At 40.5% G+C, this 24,407-nt stretch overlaps 1 protein-coding gene and 1 long non-coding RNA gene across 3 annotated transcripts in view; both read right to left on the reverse strand.

The window, feature by feature from the left end:
- LOC118525869 (uncharacterized) overlaps positions 1–24,407 on the reverse strand; it is a 214,588-nt gene that overhangs the window by 24,326 nt on the left and 165,855 nt on the right. The window lies entirely within an intron of this gene.
- On the reverse strand, positions 6,959–10,005 carry CLEC14A (C-type lectin domain containing 14A). Its single transcript, XM_036076788.2, has one exon. It carries the CDS (start codon positions 9,908–9,910, stop codon positions 8,441–8,443), a length of 1,470 nt encoding a protein of 489 aa, XP_035932681.1. The 5' UTR covers positions 9,911–10,005; the 3' UTR covers positions 6,959–8,440.

Consider the following 24,407-nt stretch of genomic DNA (forward strand, 5'->3'; position numbering starts at 1 on the left):
CTAAAGGAATTTGCAAACACGAAACCAGCCCTACAAGAAATATTGAAAGGGGTCCTCTAAATAAAGAGAGAGCCTAAAAGCAACATAGACCAGAAAGGAACACAGACAATATACAGTAACAGTCACCTTACAGGCAATACAATGGCACTAAATTCCTATCTTTCAATAGTTACCCTGAACGTAAATGGGCTAAATGCCCCAATCAAAAGACACAGGCTATCAGATTGGATTAAAAAACAAGACCCATCGATATGCTGTCTGCAAGAGACTCATTTTAGACCCAAAGACACCCCCAGATTGAAAGTGAGGGCGTGGAAAACCATTTACCATGCTAATGGACACCAAAAGAAAGCTGCGGTGGCAATCCTTATATCAGACAAATTAGATTTTAAACCAAAGACTGTAATAAGAGATGAGGAAGGACACTATATCCTACTTAAAGGGTCTATCCAACAAGATGATCTAACAATTGTAAATATCTATGCCCCTAACATGGGAGCAGCCAATTATATAAGCCAATTAATAACAAAAGCAAAGAAACACATTGACAACAATACAATAATAGTGGGGGACTTTAACACCCCCCTCACTGAAATGGACAGATCATCTAAGCAAAAGATCAACAAGGAAATAAAGACTTTAAATGACACACTGGACCAAATGGACTTCACAGACATATTCAGAACATTCTATCCCAAAGCAACGGAATACACATTCTTATCTAGTGCCCATGGAACATTCTCCAGAATAGATCACATCCTAGGTCACAAATCAGGTCTCAACCAGTACCAAAAGATTGGGATCATTCCCTGCCTATTTTCAGACCACAATGCTTTGAAACTAGAACTCAGTCACAAGAGGAAAGTCAGAAAGAACTCAAATACATGGAGGCTAAAGAGCATCCTACTAAAGAATGAATGGGTCAACCAGGAAATTAAAGAAGAATTAAAAAAAATTCATGGAAACCAATGAAAATGAAAACACAACTGTTCAAAATCTTTGGGATGCAGCAAAGGCAGTCCTAAGAGGAAAGTATATAGCAATACAAGCCTCTCTCAAGAAACAAGAAAGGTCTCAAGTACACAACCTAACCCTACACCTAAAGGAGCTGGAGAAAGAACAGCAAATAAAGCCTAAACCCAGCAGAAGAAGAGAAATAATAAAGATCAGAGCAGAAATCAATGAAATAGAAACCAAAAGAACAGTAGAACAGATCAACGAAACTAGGAGCTGGTTCTTTGAAAGAATGAACAAGATTGATAAACCCCTGGCCAGACTTATCAAAAAGAAAAGAGAAAGGACCCAAATCAACAAAATCATGAATGAAAGAGGAGAGATCACAACCAACACCAAAGAAATACAATTATAAGAACATATTATGAGCAACTCTATGCCAGCAAATTAGATAACCTGGAAGAAATGGATGCATTCCTAGAGATGTATCAACTACCAAAATTGAACCAAGAAGAAATAGAAAGCCTGAACAGACCTATAACCACTAAGGAAATTGAAGCAGTCATCAAAAATCTCCCAAAAACAAAAGCCCAGGGCCAGATGGCTTCCCAGGGGAATTCTACCAAACATTTAAAGAAGAATTAATACCTATTCTTCTGAAACTGTTCCAAAAAATAGAAATGGAAGGAAAACTTCCAAACTTGTTATATGAGGCCACCATTACCTTGATCCCAAAACCAAAGACCCCATCAAAAAGGACATTTACAGACCAATATCCTGATGAACATGGATGCAAAAATTCTCACCAAAATACTAGCCAATAGGATCCAACAGTACATTAAAAGGATTATTCACCATGACCAAGTGGGATTTATCCCTGGGCTGCAAGGTTGGTCCAACATCCACAAATCAATCAATGTGATACAATACATTAACAAAAGAAAGAACAAGAATCATATGATCCTCTCAATAGATGCAGAAAAAGCATTTGACAAAGTACAGCATCCTTTCTTGATCAAAACTCTTCAGAGTATAGGGATAGAGGGTACCTACCTCAATATCATAAAAGCCATCTATGAAAAACCCACAACGAATATCATTCTTAATGGGGAAAAACTGAGAGCTTTCCCCCTAAGGTCAGGAATGCAGCAGGGATGTCCACTATCACCACTGCTATTCAACATAGTATTAGAAGTCCTAGCCACAGCAATCAGACAACAAAAAGAAATCAAAGGCATCCGAATCGGCAAAGAAGAAGTCAAACTCTCACTCTTTGCAGATGATATGATACTTTATGTGGAAAACCCAAAAGACTCCACCCCAAAACTGCTAGAACTTATACAGGAATTCAGTCAAGTGGCAGGATATAAAATCAATGTACAGAAATCAGTGGCATTCCTATACACCAACAACAAGACAGAAGAGAGAGAAATTAAGGAGTCGATCCCATTTACAATTGCACCCAAAACCATAAGATACCTAGGAATAAATCTAACCAAAGAGGCAAAGGATCTGTACTCAGAAAACTATAAAATACTCAAGAAAGTAATTGAGGAAGACACAAAGAAATGGAAAAACGTCCCATGCTCATGGATTGGAAGAACAAATATTGTGAAGATGTCAATGCTACCTAGAGCAATCTACACATTCAATGCAATCCCCATCAAAATACCATCCACTTTTTTCAAAGAAATGGAACAAATAATCCTAAAATTTGTATGGAACCAGAAAAGACCCTGAATAGCCAGAGGAATGTTGAAAAAGAAAAGCAAAGCTGGCAGCATCACAATTCCAGACTTCCAACTCTATTACAAAGCTGTCATCATCAAGACAGTATGGTACTGGCATAAAAACAGACACATAGACCAATGGAACAGAACAGAGAGCCCAGAAATGGACTCTCAACTAATCTTCAACTAATCTTCAACAAAGCAGGAAAGAACATCCAATGGAAAAAAGACAGTCTCTTCAACAAATGGTGTTGGGAAAATTGGACAGCCACATGCAGAAGAATGAAACTAGACCATTTCCTTACACCATACACAAAAGTAGACTCCAAATGGTTGAAAGACCTAAATGTGAGACAGGAGTCCATCAAAATCCTAAAGGAGAACACAGGCAGCAACCTCTTCGACCTCAGCCGCAGCAACTTCTTCCTAGAAATATCGCCAAAGGCAAGGGAAGCAAGGGCAAGAATGAACTACTGGGACTTCATCAAGATAAAAAGCTTTTGCACAGCAAAAGAAACAGTCAACAAAACCAAAAGACAACCGACAGAATGGGAGAAGATATTTGCAAATGACATATCAGATAAAGGGCTAGTATCCAAAATCTATAAAGAACTTATCAAACTCAACACTCAAAGAACAAATAATCCAATCAAGAAATAGGCAGAAGACATGAACAGACATTTTTCCAAAGAAGACATCCAAATAGGCAACAGACACATGAAAAAGTGCTCCACATCGCTTGGCATCAGGGAAATCCAAATCAAAACCTCAATGAGGTACCACCTCACACCAGTCAGAATGGCTAAAATTAACAAGTCAGGAAACGACAGATGTTGGTGGGGATGCAGAGAAAGGGGAACCCTCCTACACTGTTGGTGGGAATGCAAGCTGGTGCAACCACTCTGGAAAACAGTATGGAGGTTCCTCAAAAAGTTGAAAATAGAGCTACCATACGATCCAGCAATTGCACTACTTGGTATTTACCCCAAAGATACAAATGTAGGGATCCGAAGGGGTATGTGCACCCCATTGTTTATAGCAGCAATGTCCACAATAGCCACACTGTGGAAAGAGCCAAGATGTCCATCAACAGATGAATGGATAAAGATGTGGTATATATATACAATGGAATATTATGCAGCCATCAAAACTAATGAGATCTTGCCATTTGCAACGACATGGATGGAACAGGAGGGTGTTATGCTGAGCGAAATAAGTCAATCAGAGAAAGACATGTATCATATGACCTCACTGATATGAGGAATTCTTAATCTCAGGAAATAAACTGAGGGTTGCTGGAGTGGGGGGGGGTGGGAGGGATGGGGTGGCTGGGTGATAGACACAGGGGAGGGTATGCTATGGTGAGCGCTGTGAATTGTGCAAGACTGTTGAATCACAGATCTGTGCCTCTGAAAAAAATAATGCAATATATGTTAAGAAAAAAAGAAGAAGATAGCAGGAGGGGAAGAATGAAGGGGGGAAAATCGGAGGGGGGAGATGAACCATGAGAGGCAATGGACTCTGAAAAACAAACTGAGGGTTCTAGAGGGGAGGGGGGTGGGGGGATGGGTTAGCCTGGTGATGGGTATTAAAGAGGGCACGTTCTGCATGGAGCACTGGGTGTTATGCACAAACAATGAATCATGGAACACTACATCAAAAATTAATGATGTAATGGATGGTGATTAACATAACAATAAAAAATTTTTTAAAAAATAAAATAAAATAACACAGCATTAAAGCCAGGAAAAAAAAAAAAATACTAACGAGAGTCCTTCAGGATGATGATAAAAGACCAGTTACTGTACTGTACTGTAACTAGTAACAAAACCACATGAAGATAAAGAGTCCTGGTAAAAGTATCAACATAGGTAAATACAAAAGACAGTATAAATGTATCTAACTTTTATTGTTTGATTATCTATTTCTAAATATTTTTTGGAGTACCATTTTAATTCTCTTGCTGTTTCCTATACTTTCATAAAGATTTTTGCTAAGTGACTGCCATGGAGATTATAATTAACATCTTAATTTAAAGACTATACAATTAGGATTAATACCAACTAATTTCAGCAGTATACAACAATTTTGCTCCAACATAGCTACATCCTTTTTTAGGGATGGGGTCAGTCTAACTAAAGGCCTGCTACCTCCCTCCTTCTTTATGCTATTATTGCTGATCAAATTACATCTTTATACAATATAAGCCCATCATCAGTTTTATAATTATTACTTTATTATGTAATTATCTTTTAAATCAGATAGAATAAAAAATTACAAAGAAAAATACATTTATACTGTCTTTTGTATTTACCTATGTTGATACTTTCTAACCACAATGGAATCAAATTAAAAATTAACAACAGAAGGAATTTAGGGAAGTTTGCAAATACATAGAAATTAAGCAATACCCTACTAAATAATCAATGCATTGAAGAGAAAAATCACAAGGGAAATTAGAAAATACTTTGAGATGAATGAAAAAGAAAACAAAATTTGCCCAAGTTTATCAGATACCACTAAAGCAGTGCTTAAAGGGAAATTTATAGCTGTAAATGCCTATATTTAAAAAAGGAAGATCTCAAATCAATAGTCTACTTAGCACCCTAAAAAGTTAGAAAAATAAAAACACACTAGACCCAAAAGAAGGATAGGGATGGAAATAATAAAGATTAAATGAGAAATAAATGAAATAGAGAATAGAAACACAATAGAGAGGGGCACCTGGGTGGCTCAGTCGTTAAGCATCTGCCTTCGGGTCAGGTCATTGATCCTGGGGTCCTGGGATCAAGCCCCGCATTGGGCTCCCTGCTCTGCAAGAAGCGTGCTTCTCCCTCTCCCACTCCCCCTGCTTGTGTTCCCTCTCTCGCTGTCTCTCTCAGTCAAATAAATAAATAAAATCTTTTTTTAAAAACAAAGAAACACAATAGAGAAAAATCAATGAATCCAAAAACTAGTTCTTTGAAAACATTGACAAAATTGACAGACCTTTAGTTAGACTAATCCCATCCCCAAAGAGGAAATACTCAAATTACTAAAATTAGAAATTAAAGAGAAGACATCACTACCAACCTTATGGAAATGAAAAAGAATTATATGAGACTACTGGTCAAACAATAATGGTTTACTTTTAATCGGTGGTAAAACTCACTAAAGTACAGGTCTCAACACATGTGCAAAGATATGGATGTGTGAATTTGTGATTTCGTATGTAGAGCACTTTCAGAATCATCTGAAAGGCTAAGTTGTGGCTGCTGGATTGGATGACTAAAATGAAGGGGAGGTCATTGGAAGTGAGGAAGTCAAGGACCTGAAATGTACAGGCATTGGAAGAGTCATACATGAGGGCTTTGAAATTGTGTAAAATAATGGCAGGACTTAGGCTGAAGAGAAAGACTGTAAATTAAATACCAAGTCTTCCTTTGGAGGAGATGACCGAACAGGTAGCTATATGAGATGAGTGTGGGGACAAAGGGTTTTAAGTAGGAAAGGACTGAACTTCAAAGAGATTGGAGAAGTAATAAAATGGTAGTAGAGAAGTAGGAAAGTCCCTAACCTTAACTCACAAGAGATCAAGCTTGGCTGGCCTGATTCTGCCATGGATTCAAGATTGTATGGAAGACATCATAGCCAGAAATTTAAGACAGTTGTATGAAGCTTGGTCTGCAATTGCTATCTGTCAGGAAATCAAGTATGAAAACAGATCGTTTTCTCTAATTCTTTCCTGACTTACTTAGAAGGGGAAAGAATGGCAGGTAATAGGTGAGCAACTGGGCTCAAACCTATTTGTTTTTCACATAGGACATTTGGATCCCAAGATCTGTAATGTCGCCAGTGTCATGTTGCATAGTAAGTTATGATACCTACTGCATTGTATTATAACAATGCTGCAAAGGCCATCTACTTTAAGACAAAGCATGTGTACACACAGATACATGCACGCACAGATATAGATAACTTTAGATATATTTATAATTATAGCTATAGATAATTTACAGTTCAGTTCATTTATAGAAGGGCCTATTTTTCAAGTTACAAAAGAAAGGATCATATATTCTATTCAAATAGTTACCTTCTTACAGACAGGTCACGTAGTAAAGAGTAAGGATTAAACACCACAACTGAGGTGAACTGAGACACACTCTGACAAGTTAGGGACATTGAGTAAGGCATTACTTACCTGATTTTAGTTTTCTTGTGAAATGATATTGTTTAAAATTTCCTTCAAATGTTAATTCTAATTCATTGCGATTTTTTTTGTATCTAGACATATATTTAGTATGTGAAGCAAATTACCTATTACTTTATTCCTTTAATGTTACAATACCATATGTATTTTATATATGTATTTTATACATTGTACACTTAAGAACATCAAAACGGTCCTATAAAAATACAGTGCAAACTTCCTGTTTTCATTCTTCCTGGTTACTAAGCTTGTTTCTCCTCTCCCCATGTAACAACCCCCACACACTTAGGTTTAAAGTCTTAGCATACTAATAGAAGCGGGAAATTTTTTAGGGGTCTCAACTTTACTAGATAGTGATTATTATTACATCTTAATTGTTTTTTAGATGAATGCTTCATTTAGATTACTTTCTAATGCCCCAAGTCATAACAAGATGCTAAATATTTGTATTTACCACTTATTTCTTATGCCGTTAATTCTTATGGAGAGCTGTTACCGTGTCTGTTGTTAAATTATAAACATTGAAGACAGGCATGTACGGTCACTGCACACTTTCTTTAAGGGAGGTAAGGAAATAGTTTGGAATTGAAGTTTTCTCATGGATTAAATAGTGCATAAAAACCTAGCAACTTTGGAAGAAATCCAGCTCATTTTTTGCTTTAATGCACCCAGAAGATTTCAAATCAATACTTAGCATTAACGTTTTAATTGGAAATTAACATCGCCATAATTGGAAGTGAGGATCAGCATCCTGATGTTTAGGAGAGGGCTATTTGGTTGGGAAGGTCATTACACTGGAGAGCACAAACACTGGAAAAGGAAAACACAAATCATTTGTTTCCTTGAGCAAGGACACACAGTAAACACTTAAATTGGTGGTCAACTATAATTTGCTTCCGGAGCCAGCTACTCTGGCAATACTACAGTTTGGATTTATAGCAGAGCACATAAGTAGTAGTGACTTTGAAAGCAAAGTATAAAAGAACCAAGGAAAAAGTTGCTAGTTGTTAAAGATCTACTCCTCATTACAAGGACTTGAAAATTTCCCCTTCAATCTAAGAGCAGCAACTCTTGTTGCTATTCTCAGCATGCCCCTCAGCTGTTTTTCCTAAATAATCAATCCTCTATGAGACCAGTGATATTTGAGTGTGGGTTATCAACAATCCTTTATTTTTTGCCTGGGAATTTCAAACCAATATATGTCCAGCCTGAACAATATAGACAGTTTCCTTTCCATGTTGGTTAAATTTTTTAAAATTGTATTGTTTTCTATTTGCTTGCAATATCTTAAAAGTTCAACCACTTCTCCAAGTCCCCCAGAATCAGCACAAGTAAACACCTCTCCCCAGTAGGATCCCAGCCCTCAGTACCACCATAAGGCACTTTGACCTCTTCCACCTTCAGGCAATGAGCGTCCAGTTCAGATTTGGCTCCTCAGTGAAGGAGAGGGAATTTGGGGGAAGGGGATTTTCTATAAGAATAGTCCCATAAATAAGTTCCTCTTCTTTTCCCTTTTCATTGAAAGTGAAAAACTCTGCTCAGAAGACGTGCCCACTGTCCCGTTTCCCTATGTGTCACCAGAGCCAAGAGAGGACCCTGTCAGCGAGGCGCCCTCTGCTCTGTCCCGCAGACCACAGTCCCCCACCTTCACCCCACTGTCTGTGCAATGTACAGAATTGGAACGCAGAGCAGCAGCTTCAGCATCTCTCTCCATGGCCGGCTGGGCCAAGGGCCCCTTTCTTGGCTGGGAGGAAGGGCTTTTGTGGAAGCAGAGTTTGAAAAGCCCCAGCACTGTCATGGTCAAGATAATCAACACTACGACCGCTATGCTCACAAGTATGAAGACCACGGTGGAGGAGGAGTCGAAAGGTTGGGGAATGGCAGAGGAAGACGTGGAATTAAACTTGGGAATCACGCTTCCTGAAGAGGTGATGGCGGCCTTCGAATTGGCTTGAGGGGACGTCTGAAGGGTAGACATCGTGCTCTGTGCTCCCCACTGAGGAATCTCGGGAATAGATGTTGCTGAACTGCCTTGTCCAGGGACATGCGGTACCTCTCCTGGCTTCTCATGTACTGTGGGCGACCACGTTCTCTTCGGGACCGGGCTGGCAGCAGTGGCCGGCCTGGTGGGCACCTTGGTCCCCTCAGGGGCCGGCTGTCCTTCCCCATTGGTTACACAAGAACGTCCATCTTTCCCCAGCACGAAGCCCGAGGCGCACTCGCAGGCAAAGCCTCCCGAGTCGTCTAGGCAGTTAGGGAGCTCCGCGCATTTGCCAGCACGGAGGTACCTCCCGTGACAGGGACAGAGCTCGGCCCCGGAGGGTATCCCGTCCCAGCGCGCGCTGACCTCGTCTGCGATGCAGGTGGCTGTGATGGAGATCTGCCCGGGGCAAAGCGCACTCACCTTGGTCCCTGGGGGACTGAAGTCCAGCGCCGCGCTGTACAGCTGGAAGGGCGCGCGGTAGCTCAAGTTAGAGGCGGCCCCGGGGCGCGGCGCCGGGCACAAGCCGTCAAACTGGTATTTGCATAGGTAGCCATTGGCGCGCGAGTGGCAACGCATCTCCTTCCAGCCTGCGGGCTCGACCCCCCGGGTGGCCTGGAGTCCCGCGCAACTCCGAGAGGTGCAGGAGCGTTGGGGTTCCTCCACCCATTGCAGCGTGTCGCTTTCGGACCCGCTGACGTCGGGGGACAGCCAGGAGAAACCCCGCAACGGCTCGTTCTCCCGGGTGCAGCGGGATCGCCCGCGTTCCAGCGCCACCCAGAACAGAAGGTCTTTGGAGCCCCCTCCGGGCCCCGGGCCTGCCCGCAGGAGTGCAAGCACCGCGCGGAGCTCGGCGCCCCCGCGCACGGTGCTGAGCGCCCCGCCGCGCAGACTGCAGGCCTCCTCGGCCGCCAGCCTGTGGATGGTAGCGTGGTGCAGGCTGTAGCAGGCCCCAGAGGCCGAGCAGCCCGCGCGGTCGGCGGTGGGGTGCTCGCCGCGGCCAGGCCGAGGCCAGAAAGCCTGCCAGAGGAGGCACAGGGCGAGCGCCGGCCTCATCTTGGAGGCCCTGCTCCCACAGCTGTTCCCAACTTGGATCTGTCCCGCCCGAGGGCGCGGAGCTGTCCCAAGAGCGCGGTCACCGCCCCCTACAGCTGGCTCTCCCCCTCTTCCCCCGCCCCACTCCCGCCAGAGCCCTCAACTGCCAAGAATCCCCACCACCGTCCTGGCGGCAAACAGCTTTCCTTAGGCCCCGACAGGAAATGTGTCCGGAGCTCTGGCAGGCCCGGTGCAGCCCTGATTTATTCTGGGGTCAAGAACACAGCTGGCGCCAGGGCACTGGGAACACAGTCGACCAGGTCAAACACTCCGCTTACAGCAGGAGAAAAAGAAAGAAAGTCGCTACTGGGAAGAAACGTATCATTTCCCGCCCCCACCCCCACCCCCACCCCACCCCACCCCACCCCCCCCATTAGAAAGTTTCAGGAGCTCAGATCCCAAAACACTTGGGTGAACATTGATAGGAAGGACTGGAAACGAGGAACTAGCTGACAGCCCACGCCCGCCCATTGTGCTTCGTCCGGGTCAGTCGAGTTGGCTTCACAACAATGTGTAGACGGCTCCAGTCTTCATCGGGCGGGAGACTGGGGCGGGGGAAAGAACCTCGGGAGAAATATAAGCATCTCCCTTCACCACCAGAAGCAGCAGTATTGAAGCGCCAGTCTCCCGGGCTCTGCTTCTCTGTTCTGCCAAAGGAGATTCCTGTGGGCTAATAGCTAGTGGAAGAATTTAGAGTTCCTTTGGGGTGTCATAAATGGGTAATCCTGCGTCTTCAGTCACAGCTTGCCTTGAAGTTTATTTTTTGCTTCCATTTGTTTCTCCTTGAAATGGCATATCGGTTCACTCAGGAAAGGAAATGTACTTCTAGGCCTAAATGAAAAATAATGGCCATAGATCTTAACTGTTGTGTAGTTAGGTTTCCTTACCACGATATTGGTTCATAACTTCTTCAAGCTTATATGTTATATAAAAACGAGATTGGGGGCGCCTGGGTGGCTCAGTCGTTAAGCGTCTGCCTTTGGCTCAGGTCATGATCCCAGGGTCCTGGGATCGAGCCCCATATCGGGCTCCCTGCTCCGTGGGAAGCCTGCTTCTCCCTCTCCCACTCCCCCTGCTTGTGTTCCTTCTCCCGCTGTCTCTCTCTGTCAAATAAATAAATAAAATCTTTTTAAAAAAATGAGATTGTGGCCTTATTAATATTTGAGAACAACTACCCCATGTGTAACTTTATCCTTGAACTATTTTAATATCATTTTCTCCTGTGACTGAGGGCCAGTATTTGTATCAGTAAGTTGTAAAAGTCCCCTTTAAGGAACACTAGAGTTCAGTATTCTTAAATTAAATTATTTATTACATTATAATGCATATTATATACTGTTAAAAAATACCCTGTCACTTAAAAGATGGGTGAATCAATTTCTTCAGAGTTCCAGTTTCTTAAAAATATAAGCAATTAACTCAATTGGAAGTGGGGAGGAATTAAAGACGAGTAAAGGAAGACAAGTTTAAACACTGTAGAGTCTATGGAAAGATTTTCTTGTTAGCAACTTAGGCAATTCTATACCATTTTAGGAAATACATTATCTATCTTGGCTCACAGTGACCAAATACATTGCAATAGAAGTACAAACAGTTTCAACTAAGCCCACTTAACACGCAGGATGCTTTTAAATATCTACAATCAGAATGAAAGCTGCCATTCCATGACTAATGCATACCACACTTTTAAACTCACTTTCTTGTGCTGGATTTGACTGTTCAGATGATTGAGGAGGGGTAGGAAGGAAGGCCTCAGGATCACATCTTTATGTCCCCACCTCATTTTTACCACTACTCTCACTCTTCTTTTCCTCTTGGAAATTCTATGTATGTTACCAAATGATAGCAAACACATGAACCATCATCACACTTACCTTGCTTTTGCTGACTATGGAGTTCTGCAGCAGGATTTCTCTACTACCCTTACTGTTTTCCCATTTAAAAGACATTCAAATTAGTCCTTCATTTCAGATGGCCATGTCACCTTAAACATGACTTTGCATTTAAATTAAGTAACTAAGTGTCTTATGAGAAAGGAACATGAAAATCTAGAAATCTAATTGAATGGATTTTAAAAACACTTAATCATGTGGGCCAACTCTATATACCTTTGCAATCAAATGACTATGTGTTCATAAATGTGTCCATGTAGCACTATAAATTTTAATAAAATAAAACCTTTTATAAACCTAAGTAGGCAATGGAAATCTTTCAGATATTTTTTAAATCACTTGGGATGAGGTGAAGCTTCTAGAGTAAGAAAGAATGAATGACTGGAGAGCTTATAGCAAATACATGATCTCACTCCCTGGCATTCTGCCATTTGGGAGGTGGGATACCAGAAGAGAACACAGTGGCCGAAATGACTGCATATCACAGTCCTGGCCATGTCTGCAGTAATGTGAGAGAAGAGTTACCCGAAAAAATAAATAAATAACTCAAAGTAAGTATAGGTTATTTTGTAATTAATTACTTTGTATTGATCTATATACCAATACCACATTTTAAAATGTATAGTATTCCTGAAAAAACTAGAAATGAAGGAATGTTTTTTATTTTATTTTACTGTAGATTATTTATTATTTATTCGACAGAGAGAGAGCACAAGCAGGGGGAGCAGCGAGGGAGAGGGAGAAGCAGGCTCTCTGCTGAGCAGGGAGCCCGATGAGGGGCTCCATCCCAGGTCCCTGGGATCATGACCTGAGCCAAAAGCAGACACTTAACCGACTGAGCCACCCAGGCACCCCTGTTTTTATTTTAAAATAATGTTTATTAAGGTCATAACAGAATACCATTCTACCTCCACTGGATTCCAAATATTTAAAATTTTCATAATATCAAGTGTGGGTCCACAGGTCCTTTTATATGCTACAGATGAGAGCAACAACTTTGGAAAAGCTTGGCATTTTTTTTTTTAAATCTTATATTTTCTAAACCCCAGCACTTCTGTGCCCAGGTATATTCTCAACAGAAACTCTTGCACATGTATAAGAGAAGGTATGTAAACGGATGTTTATAGCAGCACTGTTCATATTAACAAAAACCAGAGTGAATCCAAGTGTCCAGCAACAGATGGTAGATAAGTAAACCGTGACACATGCACTCAATGAATATATAGTAATGGAAATGAATAAACTATAGCTGCAAGTAACCATATGAATTAATCTTATCAATACAATACTAAATGACAAAATTTCCAAAAGATTATACAAAGTCTGACATTCTTTTTGTAAATTAAAAAAAAAAAACTACTAAATATATATATTTGTGTATGTTTTAGGAAAAAAATAGTTACAATGCAATGAGATAAAAGGAACAATGAGTATGAGATTTTGGGTGATGGGTCCTTTGGGTGGGAGAGAAGAGGGTGATGGACTGGCTGGGGAAACAGGATTTGATGTGAGCTGTTGTTAGAGTTTCAGCTTTTGTTTTGGATAGTGACTTTGTGGATAACTATTCCATTATTAAAAATAAATAATTAAGCAATTAACAAAATAAATGCAGCTATATCTGAACAAATGATGAGAGAATGACATGAATAAAAATTATAATTAATCTGATTCTGAACATCTAAGTTTCAAAATGTAAAATAAAAATAAAATCAAGATGTTAGTTATATTTTCAAAATGTATTTTCTTTTGATCCCCCTATTCTTTTGCAGGTAACACATTTCTAAATTTAAGCTAATTATTCATCTTAAAAAGCATAATAAATAAAATATTTTCCCAATGTTTCCAGACTTTTCAGACAATCTGTGTATTATTAATAAGAATCATGTATGATATTTATTGGTTCATTCATTTAAACTATGCCATCCAAAGAACTAAAGAGAATATATAAGGAGAGTAAGTCTAGTCCAATATTTTCAATTTTATTTAATTTAAAATATCAGAAACAAAAATTAAGATAAAATTTTACTAATCACATCTTAAGTAATCTCATAAATTTATAAAGTAACTGATCCTCACTAAATAAATTCTGTAATTGTAGAAATAAAACATCTGGGTCTTAGCATATTTTTCAGTTCAGTTAAGATATATAAAAATACTCCAGAGGATGCAGCCACTCTGGAAAACAGTATGGACGTTCCTCAAAAAGTTGAAAATAGAGCTACCATATGATCCAGCAATTGCACTACTGGGTATTTACCCCAAAGATACAAATGTAGGGATCCATAAGCGTACGTGCACCCCGATGTTTATAGCAGCAATGTCCACAATAGCCAAACTGTGGAAAGAACCAGATGTCCATCGACAGATGAATGGATAAAGAAGAGGTAGTATATATATACAATGGAATATTATGCAGCCATCAAAAGGAATGAGATCTTGACATTTGCAACGACGTGGATGGAACTGGAGGGTATTATGCTGAGCGAAATAAGTCAATCAGAGAAAGACATGTATCATATGACCTCACTGATGTGAGGAATTCTTAATCTCAGGAAACAAACTGAGGGTTGCTGGAGTGGGGGGTGGGGTGGGAGGGATGGGGTGACTGAGTGATAGACACTGGGGAGGGTATGTGCTCTGGTAAGTGCTGTGAATTGTGCAAGACTGTTGAATCTCAGATCTGTACCTCTAAAACAAAAAATGCAATATATGTTAAGAAAAAAAAAAAGAAGAAGATAGCAGGAGGGGAACAATGAAGGGGGGGAAATCGGAGGGGTAGACAAACCATGAGAGATGATGGACTCTGAAAAACAAACTGAGGGTTCTAGAGGGGAGGGGGGTAGGAGGATGGGTTAGCCTGGTGATGGGTATTAAGGAGGGCACGTTCTGCATGGAGCACTGGGTGTTACGCACAAACAATGAATCATGGAACACTACATCTAAAACTAATGATGTAAGGTATGGGGATTAACATAACAATAAAAAAATTTAAAAAAAAATACTCCAGAGGAAATTGAGAAGGAGACAACATTCCATTAGGAGAACATGGCATTCAGAAGCTAATCTAAACTAGAGACTAAGAATTGTGAAAATATGTAGCCTTTTAGAACTGTACTGGACATTAAAAAAATGATCAGTGACCAATATTTTTATACTTTTAACTGAGAAAATTTTAAATTTTATGTCCCAACTGTCCATGAAATGCTTAATAAATGGTAAAGTCTGGTAGCTGTATTTGCTGAAAACACAACTCCTAATCATCATGACTTAATCAGGATATATGGTTTGACCCCTACCCCAACAGATCATACAGACTCATAACCTAGGAAATTCATATACAGCTGACTAGATAAAGAGTTCTTTTAGGTTGTGTTGTATCTATGACATCTGCATTCATTCATATATAGTCAGCCAGCTCAGAAATGTATGTCACAATGATAGGTACCCTTCTGGTTTAGTGAACAACATGACTAAGTACAGAAATAAGAAACTTAAAAAAAAAAAACATTAAACTTGCAGCTCCTTCATTCAAACTGCTTTCTAAACAGACAGTGCTGACCTTATTCCATGTACCCTGGAGGTAATATAAAAAAATTATTCTCTGGTGGCCATCACAGAATTAGTACACTTCCTCATCGCCAAGTTTATAATCAAGAAATAATGGAGGAATGAGTCATGCACACAAAAGGCTTGTTATAATCCAAATGCCTAACAAGTTCTAAAGTATAAATGTTTATCCTATTACTCAGATATGTTTTTCAAAATTGCCTACAGAGCCAGTTTATGAGCTTCCCTTGAAAATCAGTATCATTACTTTAAGCCACGCAGTTACACACACACTCACACACACTCACACACATTCCTCACTCAGCCTTTTTTTTTGACAGATGACAATGAAGGTGAAACTTACAGTGTTAGTTAACATCAGCCACCAAACAAACTACGGCCGAATGGCGGTGGGGGCGTGGTGGGCGGCTTGCAGACCTCCTTTGTCAAAGTTTGGCATCTATTTCATCTATGGCATCAGGTCCATAGATCTTGGAGTTCTTCAAGACCTAGTCCTGGGTCCTCTTCTCTTTCCACTGAGTCTCTCCCTCATTTAATTCATTTCATATCATCCTATGGTTTGGGATATCAACTCTTTGACAGTGATGCCCACACTTATAACCACATTCCATTCCTCTTGGCTGAACTCTAAATTCAAACATCTACTACTAGTCCATTGACTGATGAATGGATAAAGAAGATGTGATATATATATGATGGAATATTACTCAGCCATCAAAAAGAATGAAATCTTGCCATTTGCACAACATATATGGAGCAAGAGTATATTATGCTAAGCAAAATAAGTCAGTCAGAGAAAGACAAATACCATATGATTTCACTCACATGTGGAATTTAAGAAACAAAACAGATGAACATATGGGAAGGGGGCAAAAAAGGAGAGAGGGAAACAAACCATAAGAGACTCTTCATGATAGAGAACAAACAGAGGGTTGATGGAGGGAGGTGGGTGGGGGATGGGCTAGATGGGTGATGGCATTAAGGAGGGCACTTGTTATGATGAGCCTTGGGTATTGTATGTAAGTGATGAATCACTGAATTCTACTCCTGAAACCAATATTGCACTGTATGCTAACTAGAACTTAAATAAAAATTTGAAGAAAAAAAAAGAATAAAATTAATTAAAGAAAACAAAAACAAATATCCACTATCTACTTAATATTTCCACTTTGATATCTCATAGGTATTTCAAATTCTCATTTTCTCAACAATACTTTGGTTCTTCCTGACCCAACTTCTCATCTTGCCTTCATCTATTTGGTAAATGGCACACCTATTCCCCAAGGTGCTCACCTCCAGCTCCCTCACCTCTAATACTGCCCAGGTTTTTTTCAATTGCAATTGACAGAAATCCAACTTGAATTAGCTAAATGCAAAAGAGAATTAATATGATTTGTGTAACTGGGAAAAATCCTGAAATGGTTCCAATAGTCAAAGTACTGCTAAAACCACAGCAGCCAGGAGATTCTTTCACACAAGGATTGGTCTCAGTCTCTCTCCCTTTCTCCTCTCTCTTCACAGTTGCATCCTCTCCTGCTACCTTCTGCTTTTCTCCAGACAATCTTGAACAAGATTACTAGCAGTTCTCATGGCATTACAACAGTCTACTAAAGAAGGAGAATCTTCCACTCCAGCTCCATTAGGAATATCCTAAGAAAGGGTTCTGACTGATCCAGCTTCAGTCATTTGTCATTCACCAGCCAAATCATGGTAGCTAACAAGATAGGGCCCAGTGATTGATGATTTCTTTTAGGGAGTAGGGTCTGTACTGGAGTTTATGAAAGGAATATTCAATTCTAAGTCTATAGTATAACTTGAATAGATCCAGTTGTATGTGTCTACTTTGGCATCCTAGTCAGCCCCTATCATATGTTTACTCACTGGAAACCATTCATCACAGAGTCATCAGGATGATCTTTAAGAACCTTAGTATGATTATCTCCCTCTTCTGTGTAAATACTTTAATGGCTTTCCATTGCTTCTAAAATAAAGCTCGAAATTCCTACTGAGACCTCCAGGCACTGGCTTCTATGCCCCTTTATAGTTTTATCTTGTCCCTCTGATCTCAGTTCAATTGCCAGCACCTAGTGAGATCTTTCTAGGTGACCCCATCTCCATTATCCCACCAAGCAACCCTCTACCCCCAGTGTTTTTTCTGTGACATCAACCTATTTTGTTTTCTTTATAGCAATCATTAATCTCTGAAAATATCTTGCTCATTTATTTGTGGGTTTTTTTGCCTGTCTCCTACCCAATGAAAGCTCCATTAAAAAAGGTCATACTTGTCATAAATGAGTCAATGAATGTATGAATGAATCTTCCACCATTGTCCCCATTGTTCATCATGTTCCAGCTACACTTGCTTGTTCTCTGTTCTTCCAAAACTTCTACATAATTCTTATATGATTTCCCTTTGCCTAAGTCATTCCTCTCTTGTCAGATTTTTTAAATTACATTTTGAAATATTGTGAAGTATAATGCACATATAGGGAAGTTCCTAAACCACTTATGTACAATTTTCCAAGCAACCATGAAGCCACCATCCAATTCAGGAAATAGGGCCAGTTTAGGATTACGATTTGTTCCTCTTTCCCCATGAGGTCATCAAAACAGAAATTCAAGATCACTAGGATTGGGGGCAGATATTCAAAAGCAAATGTGGCCTGTGTTCACTTCAGGTTTCTGTCTTTCTTCCCCTTAGATTTCAACCTAGTCGTGTGTGTGTGTGTGTGTGTGCACGCGTGCATGCACATACATGCAAGTGTGTCTGTATATATGTATGTCATCATTGTTTACTATCCTCTCTGAGTGGGTTAGTTTCTTTTTTTTTTAAGATTTTATTTATTAATTTGACAGAGAGAGACACAGCGAGAGAGGGAACACAAGCAGAGGGGGAGTGGGAGAGGGAGAAGCAGGCTTCCCGCTGAGTAGGGAGCCCGATGCGGGGCTGGATCCCAGGACCCTGGGATCATGACCCGAGCCGAAGGCAGACGCTTAACCATCTGAGCCACCCAGGAGCCCTGGGTTAGTTTCTTAATCTGAGTTCCCTCAAAAGCAAACCCTGATTCAAGGATTTAGGAGAAAGTAATTTATTTGGAGGTGAGACTAGAGTCATTGGCCAGGAGTAGGGATCTGATACAGCGAAAAGAGGAAAGTCAAAGTTAGTATGAGTTCTAGCTGTGGCCACCAAGGCACAATCCTGCTGGGAACCCTCTGAGAGACTATGAAACCCAACTAGGTGTGTCTTCACTAAGGGGTGGTGAAGCTGGGATGTTTATTTATAAATTCCTGTCCCTAAAGCAAATAGCTCTGGGGTATTTGGCTTTAGGTACTTTTGACAATCCCAGAGCACAGGTCAAACACACTCTGGTGTCCGGAGAACACCTCCAGGCAGAAAGACACCAAAGGTACGTGTGGCATTTACTATAGTTGGCCTCAATAGCTTAGCCTGAAGTATTCCCACCATCCTTCAGCTTTTGGCTTATATAGCCCCTCCCCTAGCCCTGAGGCAAAGCTTGGGTCCCCCACTTTACTTGATCTCATAGATCATTGTGGGTTTTTTTCCTTCATAGCACTTATCTCAAATATAAGCATATATTATTTGTGTGATTTAATGTCTGTGTCCACCAATATTTACTACTCAAATGCCAGCAACATCAGCATTAAAAGGGAGTATATTAGAAATGCAGAATCTCAGCATTCCCCCAGATGCACTGCAGAATTTGCATACTAATGAGATCCCCAGGTGATTTGTATGCACATTAAAAGTTTGAGAGGCACAGCTCCACTAGGCTGCATTTTCTCGGGGCAGTGACTGTGTCTGTCTTCTCCAGCACTTATCCCAAGTCCATAGTAATGTAGCTGGTGTATAGTAAGCACTCAAGAAATGACAGTTGACTGAACACACGCACAGTGCACACACATATATAGTACAAACAAATATGATAAAGCCCAGTGATTTAGCACAACTGCAGTATGTTCATAATTGAACACATAGGATTTTCTAGTTTTTTTTTTTTTTTTTCAAGAACCATATAATTTTTCTGTGGGGCGAGCAGTTCTAGGCTCATTAGCTAGTGCGAATTGATCTGAAATACCGCTGTAGAAAGTATTGTTAAGAAGTTCTTAACTGTAACAATGTCAGAACAAGCAGCGTTTTTATTTAGCATACTCTGGTGCCTGATCTGACCCTAGTTTCATGCTATGATTTGGTCTTGGAGGATTTGGATGGTAAGTGTGCCTGATCATCAGGGCATGCCTTAAGTCTGAAAGTGGCCTTTTCTATTGGAGCCTGTACAATTTCCACTTCACAAAGCTGGAAGAAGGAGGGGAAAAAAAAAAATCATAGCTACTTAAATTCAAATCCTATTAGGCTTATCTGTTATCACTTTGTAAGTACTGGGGATAATCAGCAGTTACCTCAGCATTTATGTTGTAGAGGCAGTGGGAACCTTGAAATTATTATTAGTCAGACTTAATATCTGGACTATTTTAAGGCCTATGTGTCTGATAAATTCACACACCCCTGCCCAACAGATTCTAAACTGGCTTGTCTATTCCAGTTTTGTGATTTATTCTTACTATTACACAGCATTTCAAATCTGATACGTTCAGGAGATTTTTGTTTGACCTTCAGATTTAGCATCAGGAATTTTTGTTTTAAAATAGCAGTGATTTAGGCAAATCCATCCAATAAAATCAATGCCGTATATCTTTTTGGTACACCACCTCTCTGTTTTGTACTGAGTTCACATAATATGACATGATTCATGATAGTGGGAAGAGAGGGAAAGTGCCACTCGCCATACTATAGTTATAGCACACACGCATCTATCTACGAAAAACTGAAGATCATTATTACTATATTTCTGCCAAATGACACCTTTTGTGAATGGTCTTACTGTGGATTTGACTTTACAGTTATTGACAGATGGGAATATTCTGTACCAACTGTCTCTCAATCCTTCATATTCAGCATAGGAATTCACAATCTTAAATGTATTTGTCATTGTTTAATCATAACCCTTCCACACACACTGTGTGATTGGGCATGTGCTGATTGGAAACCTAACTGGGGAATCCTCTGGAGACATATACTTTTCCTGGTTTTCTGTTTGACAAGGTCACCCTGAGTCCTAGGAGATGGAGGTGGAGAGCAAGGTAGGAGTTCAGAAACACATTATCCGTTACAACCTGGAGTGTCTTGAACGACTGCAGCTTTCTTGGAATGATATCTAAATATGCATTCAGGATGAGGTGGGGAAATTTGGGGGCGGGTGTGGTGTGCCTCTTACGTGCTTTGGGTCTTCCGCCCGGTGGTATGGAAAAGGAGCAGAAACACTCGATCGCGGAAAAGGCTGTATAAATCCTTCCTCACTCACTCCTAGACCTTCCTTGAGGAATAGCAGGACTGTGGAGAAAGCTGATTTCAGCACAAAGAAGGCTTCACCAGCAGAGCAGGAAATCCTCTTTCTTTCTCTGTACTGAGAGAATTCAGAAAAGGCTCTGCTGCATCCCCTTTGTTAAGCAACAGACACACCAAGACTTTGCTCCACCTAGGAATCTCAACCCACTAGTGAGAGGGCAATTCCCCTGGTCCCTCTCTGACTCTCTCTTCAGGACACAAAATAAGCTTTGTGTCATCCCTCTTTGAATATGAGGGATAAGAATTCAATTTGCTGGCCTCTTGGAATAAACAACCTCTACCTTTATTACTTCTCAGCCTTAAAGGGACTCTTTCCTGGTCTTCACTCCCCAAATCTTTTCCATCTGGGAAGTGACATATACACACACAGACACACACACACACACACACAAAACTATATTTTTAGTCAACAGGGAATAAGTATAATATGTTTATTCTTTTATTTTTTTTAAAGATTTTATTTATTTGTTTGACAGAGAGCACAAGCTGGGAGACAGAGGGAGAGGGAGAAGCAGGCTCCCCGCAGAGCAGGGAGCCCAATGTGGGACTCGATCCCAGGCCCCTAGGATCATGACCTGAGCCAAAGGCAGCCGCTTAACCGACTGAGCCACCCAGGTGCCCCAGTATAATATGTTTATTGTTGAGAGTGTATTTATGTCCAGGAAATTTGTTCCCTACAGTTTTTGAAACGGTTAAAGAGAATACTCTGGATTCTTAAAAGAGCCCAGAAATATGAGGGAGGTGTCGGGAGCCAATACCCTTTGGATATTCTAAGTTACTGGCATCCCCATCAGTATTAAAAATTAGGGCACAGGAGGATTTAAGGGAAGATCAAATGCTGAAAGAAGATGAAATCATCTCACATCCAACCTGGGACAGCTTAATGAAAACAAAATAGTAAATGAAGAAAGGTTAAATGAAATTTATGAAATTACCTAATTTTTTTCATACTACTTCACAGTCAATCTTAAAACTGATATTCAGGAATATAGTCAATAATATTGTAACAACTTTGTATGTTGACAGATGGCAACTAGACTTATTGTGGTGATCACTTTGCAATGTAGATAAATATTGAATCACTATGGTTTACACCTGAAACTAATACAATACTGTATGTCAATTATTCTTCAATAAAAACAAGAAAAACTGATATTTAGGCTTTCAGAAGCATGGGAATGCTTTAGTCCATCTGGATAAAAATGCAGGGTAGTGATAAAGCTAGAATGGGTTTATTATCCAACTCTCTATCTTCTCCCCTCTGGCTCCTTGTTGAAGTACTTGGCTTCAGAGGTGCCAGTCCCATCCAAGGAATCTGTCAGCTGAGACGCTACCAATGTGCTTGGCAGCACCCAGTAGGTGACCAATGAGTACTTCAATTTTTTTTAATTGTGGTAAAAACACTTAGCATAAGATTTACCATTTTTAAGTGTATAGTTTAGTAGTATTAAGCATATTCATGTTGTTGTACACTATTGTGTGGTAATATAAAATGGCAGCTGCTATGGAAAACAGTATGGCGTTTGCTCAAAAAAATAAGAATAAATTTATCATATAATTGAGCACTTTGTAATTTGAATCTGAGTAAACTCTGACTTAACTGCCAAAATAGAGCATTTTTTGTGGCCTGTAGTGTAGCATTCCCCAAAGCATGAGATTAGAGAGAGAAAGCTTCTAGTCACCCCAGATTAAGTCACTGGCATTACCTTCTCCATCTCTGGTATCTAGTTAGACATTAAATCTGCCTATATTTTCCTATCATTCTTTTATCTTTCACTTCCTCTCCAACTGCATGAGACTATCAAACTTGTGTTCATGGAGACAGCATGTGTGAAGTACCCAAAGCATCAAAGGCAATGGAACTGATAATTCATCCATTCATCCAACATATATTATTGAGCATCTTCCATGTCCTTGGCACTGAGCCCCATACTGGGAACACAGTGATAAATAAAATAGAAACATCTCCATGCTTTAAAGGAATTTATGATCTAGTGAAAGACAATAAGTTAACAGATGGATGGTTACAAAGTGTGATAAGCACTAGGAAGGAAAGTACCAGGGAGCTATAAGAGAATACAGAGAGCATACACTTAGACTCACTGGTCCTGGGATTGGGAGGATGCATCATTTCAGCTGAGGTCCAAGGCTGAGCAGGTGTTGTAAAAGTAGAAACAGGATCAAATCCCACTGAAGGAGTGAGTGAGAATGGTAGCTTGACATCTAGTCTGTCAACCCCCAAGGAAATGTTAGGGCTCCCTTTTCAGGAGTATAGGGTGGTGAGAACACTGTAGGCAGCAACCTGCTTTTCAGTTTTGAATGTGTATCACCTGTAGTCAATTGAGCCCTGAGTTCTATCAGAAGTGTGACCTACAGTCACAATATTTACATAGGTGTTCCAACATCAAAAGCATTCTGTCTTTAGACTAAAGTTTCATCATTTCATGACCAAATTACATAAACTTCCTATTTCAAGTTAAGGTCCTTCTCCAAAGGAGAAACCATAGAAAGCCTTGAATCTTTCTCTTCCTCTCTTCCGTGCAGCACCACCTTGGACATGTCTCTTGAATGTATCCGCTGTGCTCTTTCTGTTCCCACCACCTCTGCTCTAAATCACTTAAGGCTTATAATAGCCTCCAAAACAGCCTCCTGGTCGTCTCCATTCCCACAACTCTCCACTGCCCCTCCCACCCTGCACACTCTGCCCTCCACACCACCTCCACAGGATTATAAAGCATATATCCACTTAGGTCACACTCCTCTCCCCTTCCTTCCCCACTCTTGCTTCCAATTTAAAAAATTCGACATGGCTTCTTATTTCCCTCCAACAGCACTGTTAGAGTAGGCAGTTAGGTTCTAACAAGATGCCTGGCAACCAGCAAAGAAAAAGTCATGGCCAGCTATCAGGAAAGTCAGAGGCCTGTCCTGGCAGCACTCCAAAACCAAGCCAGCAGAACCCAGATCAGACCAGACAGGCCCAAGATGGCTGACAAAATAGGCTAGAAACCCCTGACCAAATCGGGAAGAAAAAGCGTGAAACCCTGCTTCCAAGAAGTCCCTGCCCCAAGTAATGATATTCCACTCCCTTGTCAACAACTGTCAATAAATGATAGAGACCCAGACCCCAGGACATGCAGCGCTCTCTCTATTGAGTTCACCTGCTCTCACATCTCTAGAGTGTACTTTTGCTTTAATAAACTTTCCTGCTTATGTCGCTCACCCACCATGTCATGTCTGTCCTTGAGTTCTTTCTTGTGATGATTCTAAGAGCCTTCTGTGACAGCTTAGGGATGGCCTAGATGGAGGCCTCAGGGTCCAGGGTCTCCCCAGTTCACGGGGCAACAGAACTAGAAGCCTTTGTTCTATGAACATAGCACCTTGTATTATTTGCAACTGTTTCCTGTGTGATAGTTCTGGTTTCCTAACTATATTTCTTGGAGTATTAATACTTTGTAATGGGACTGTATCAATATCTTCCAGAGCAACTACAATAGCAAAATGCAGATTGTTTGATTAATATCAATAGCTGATAAATGAAGTCCATGGGTATCCTGTTTTACTGCTAGAGGCTGCT

Source organism: Halichoerus grypus, chromosome 8 (genome assembly GCF_964656455.1).
Source record: "Halichoerus grypus chromosome 8, mHalGry1.hap1.1, whole genome shotgun sequence".
NCBI lineage: Eukaryota > Metazoa > Chordata > Mammalia > Carnivora > Phocidae > Halichoerus > Halichoerus grypus.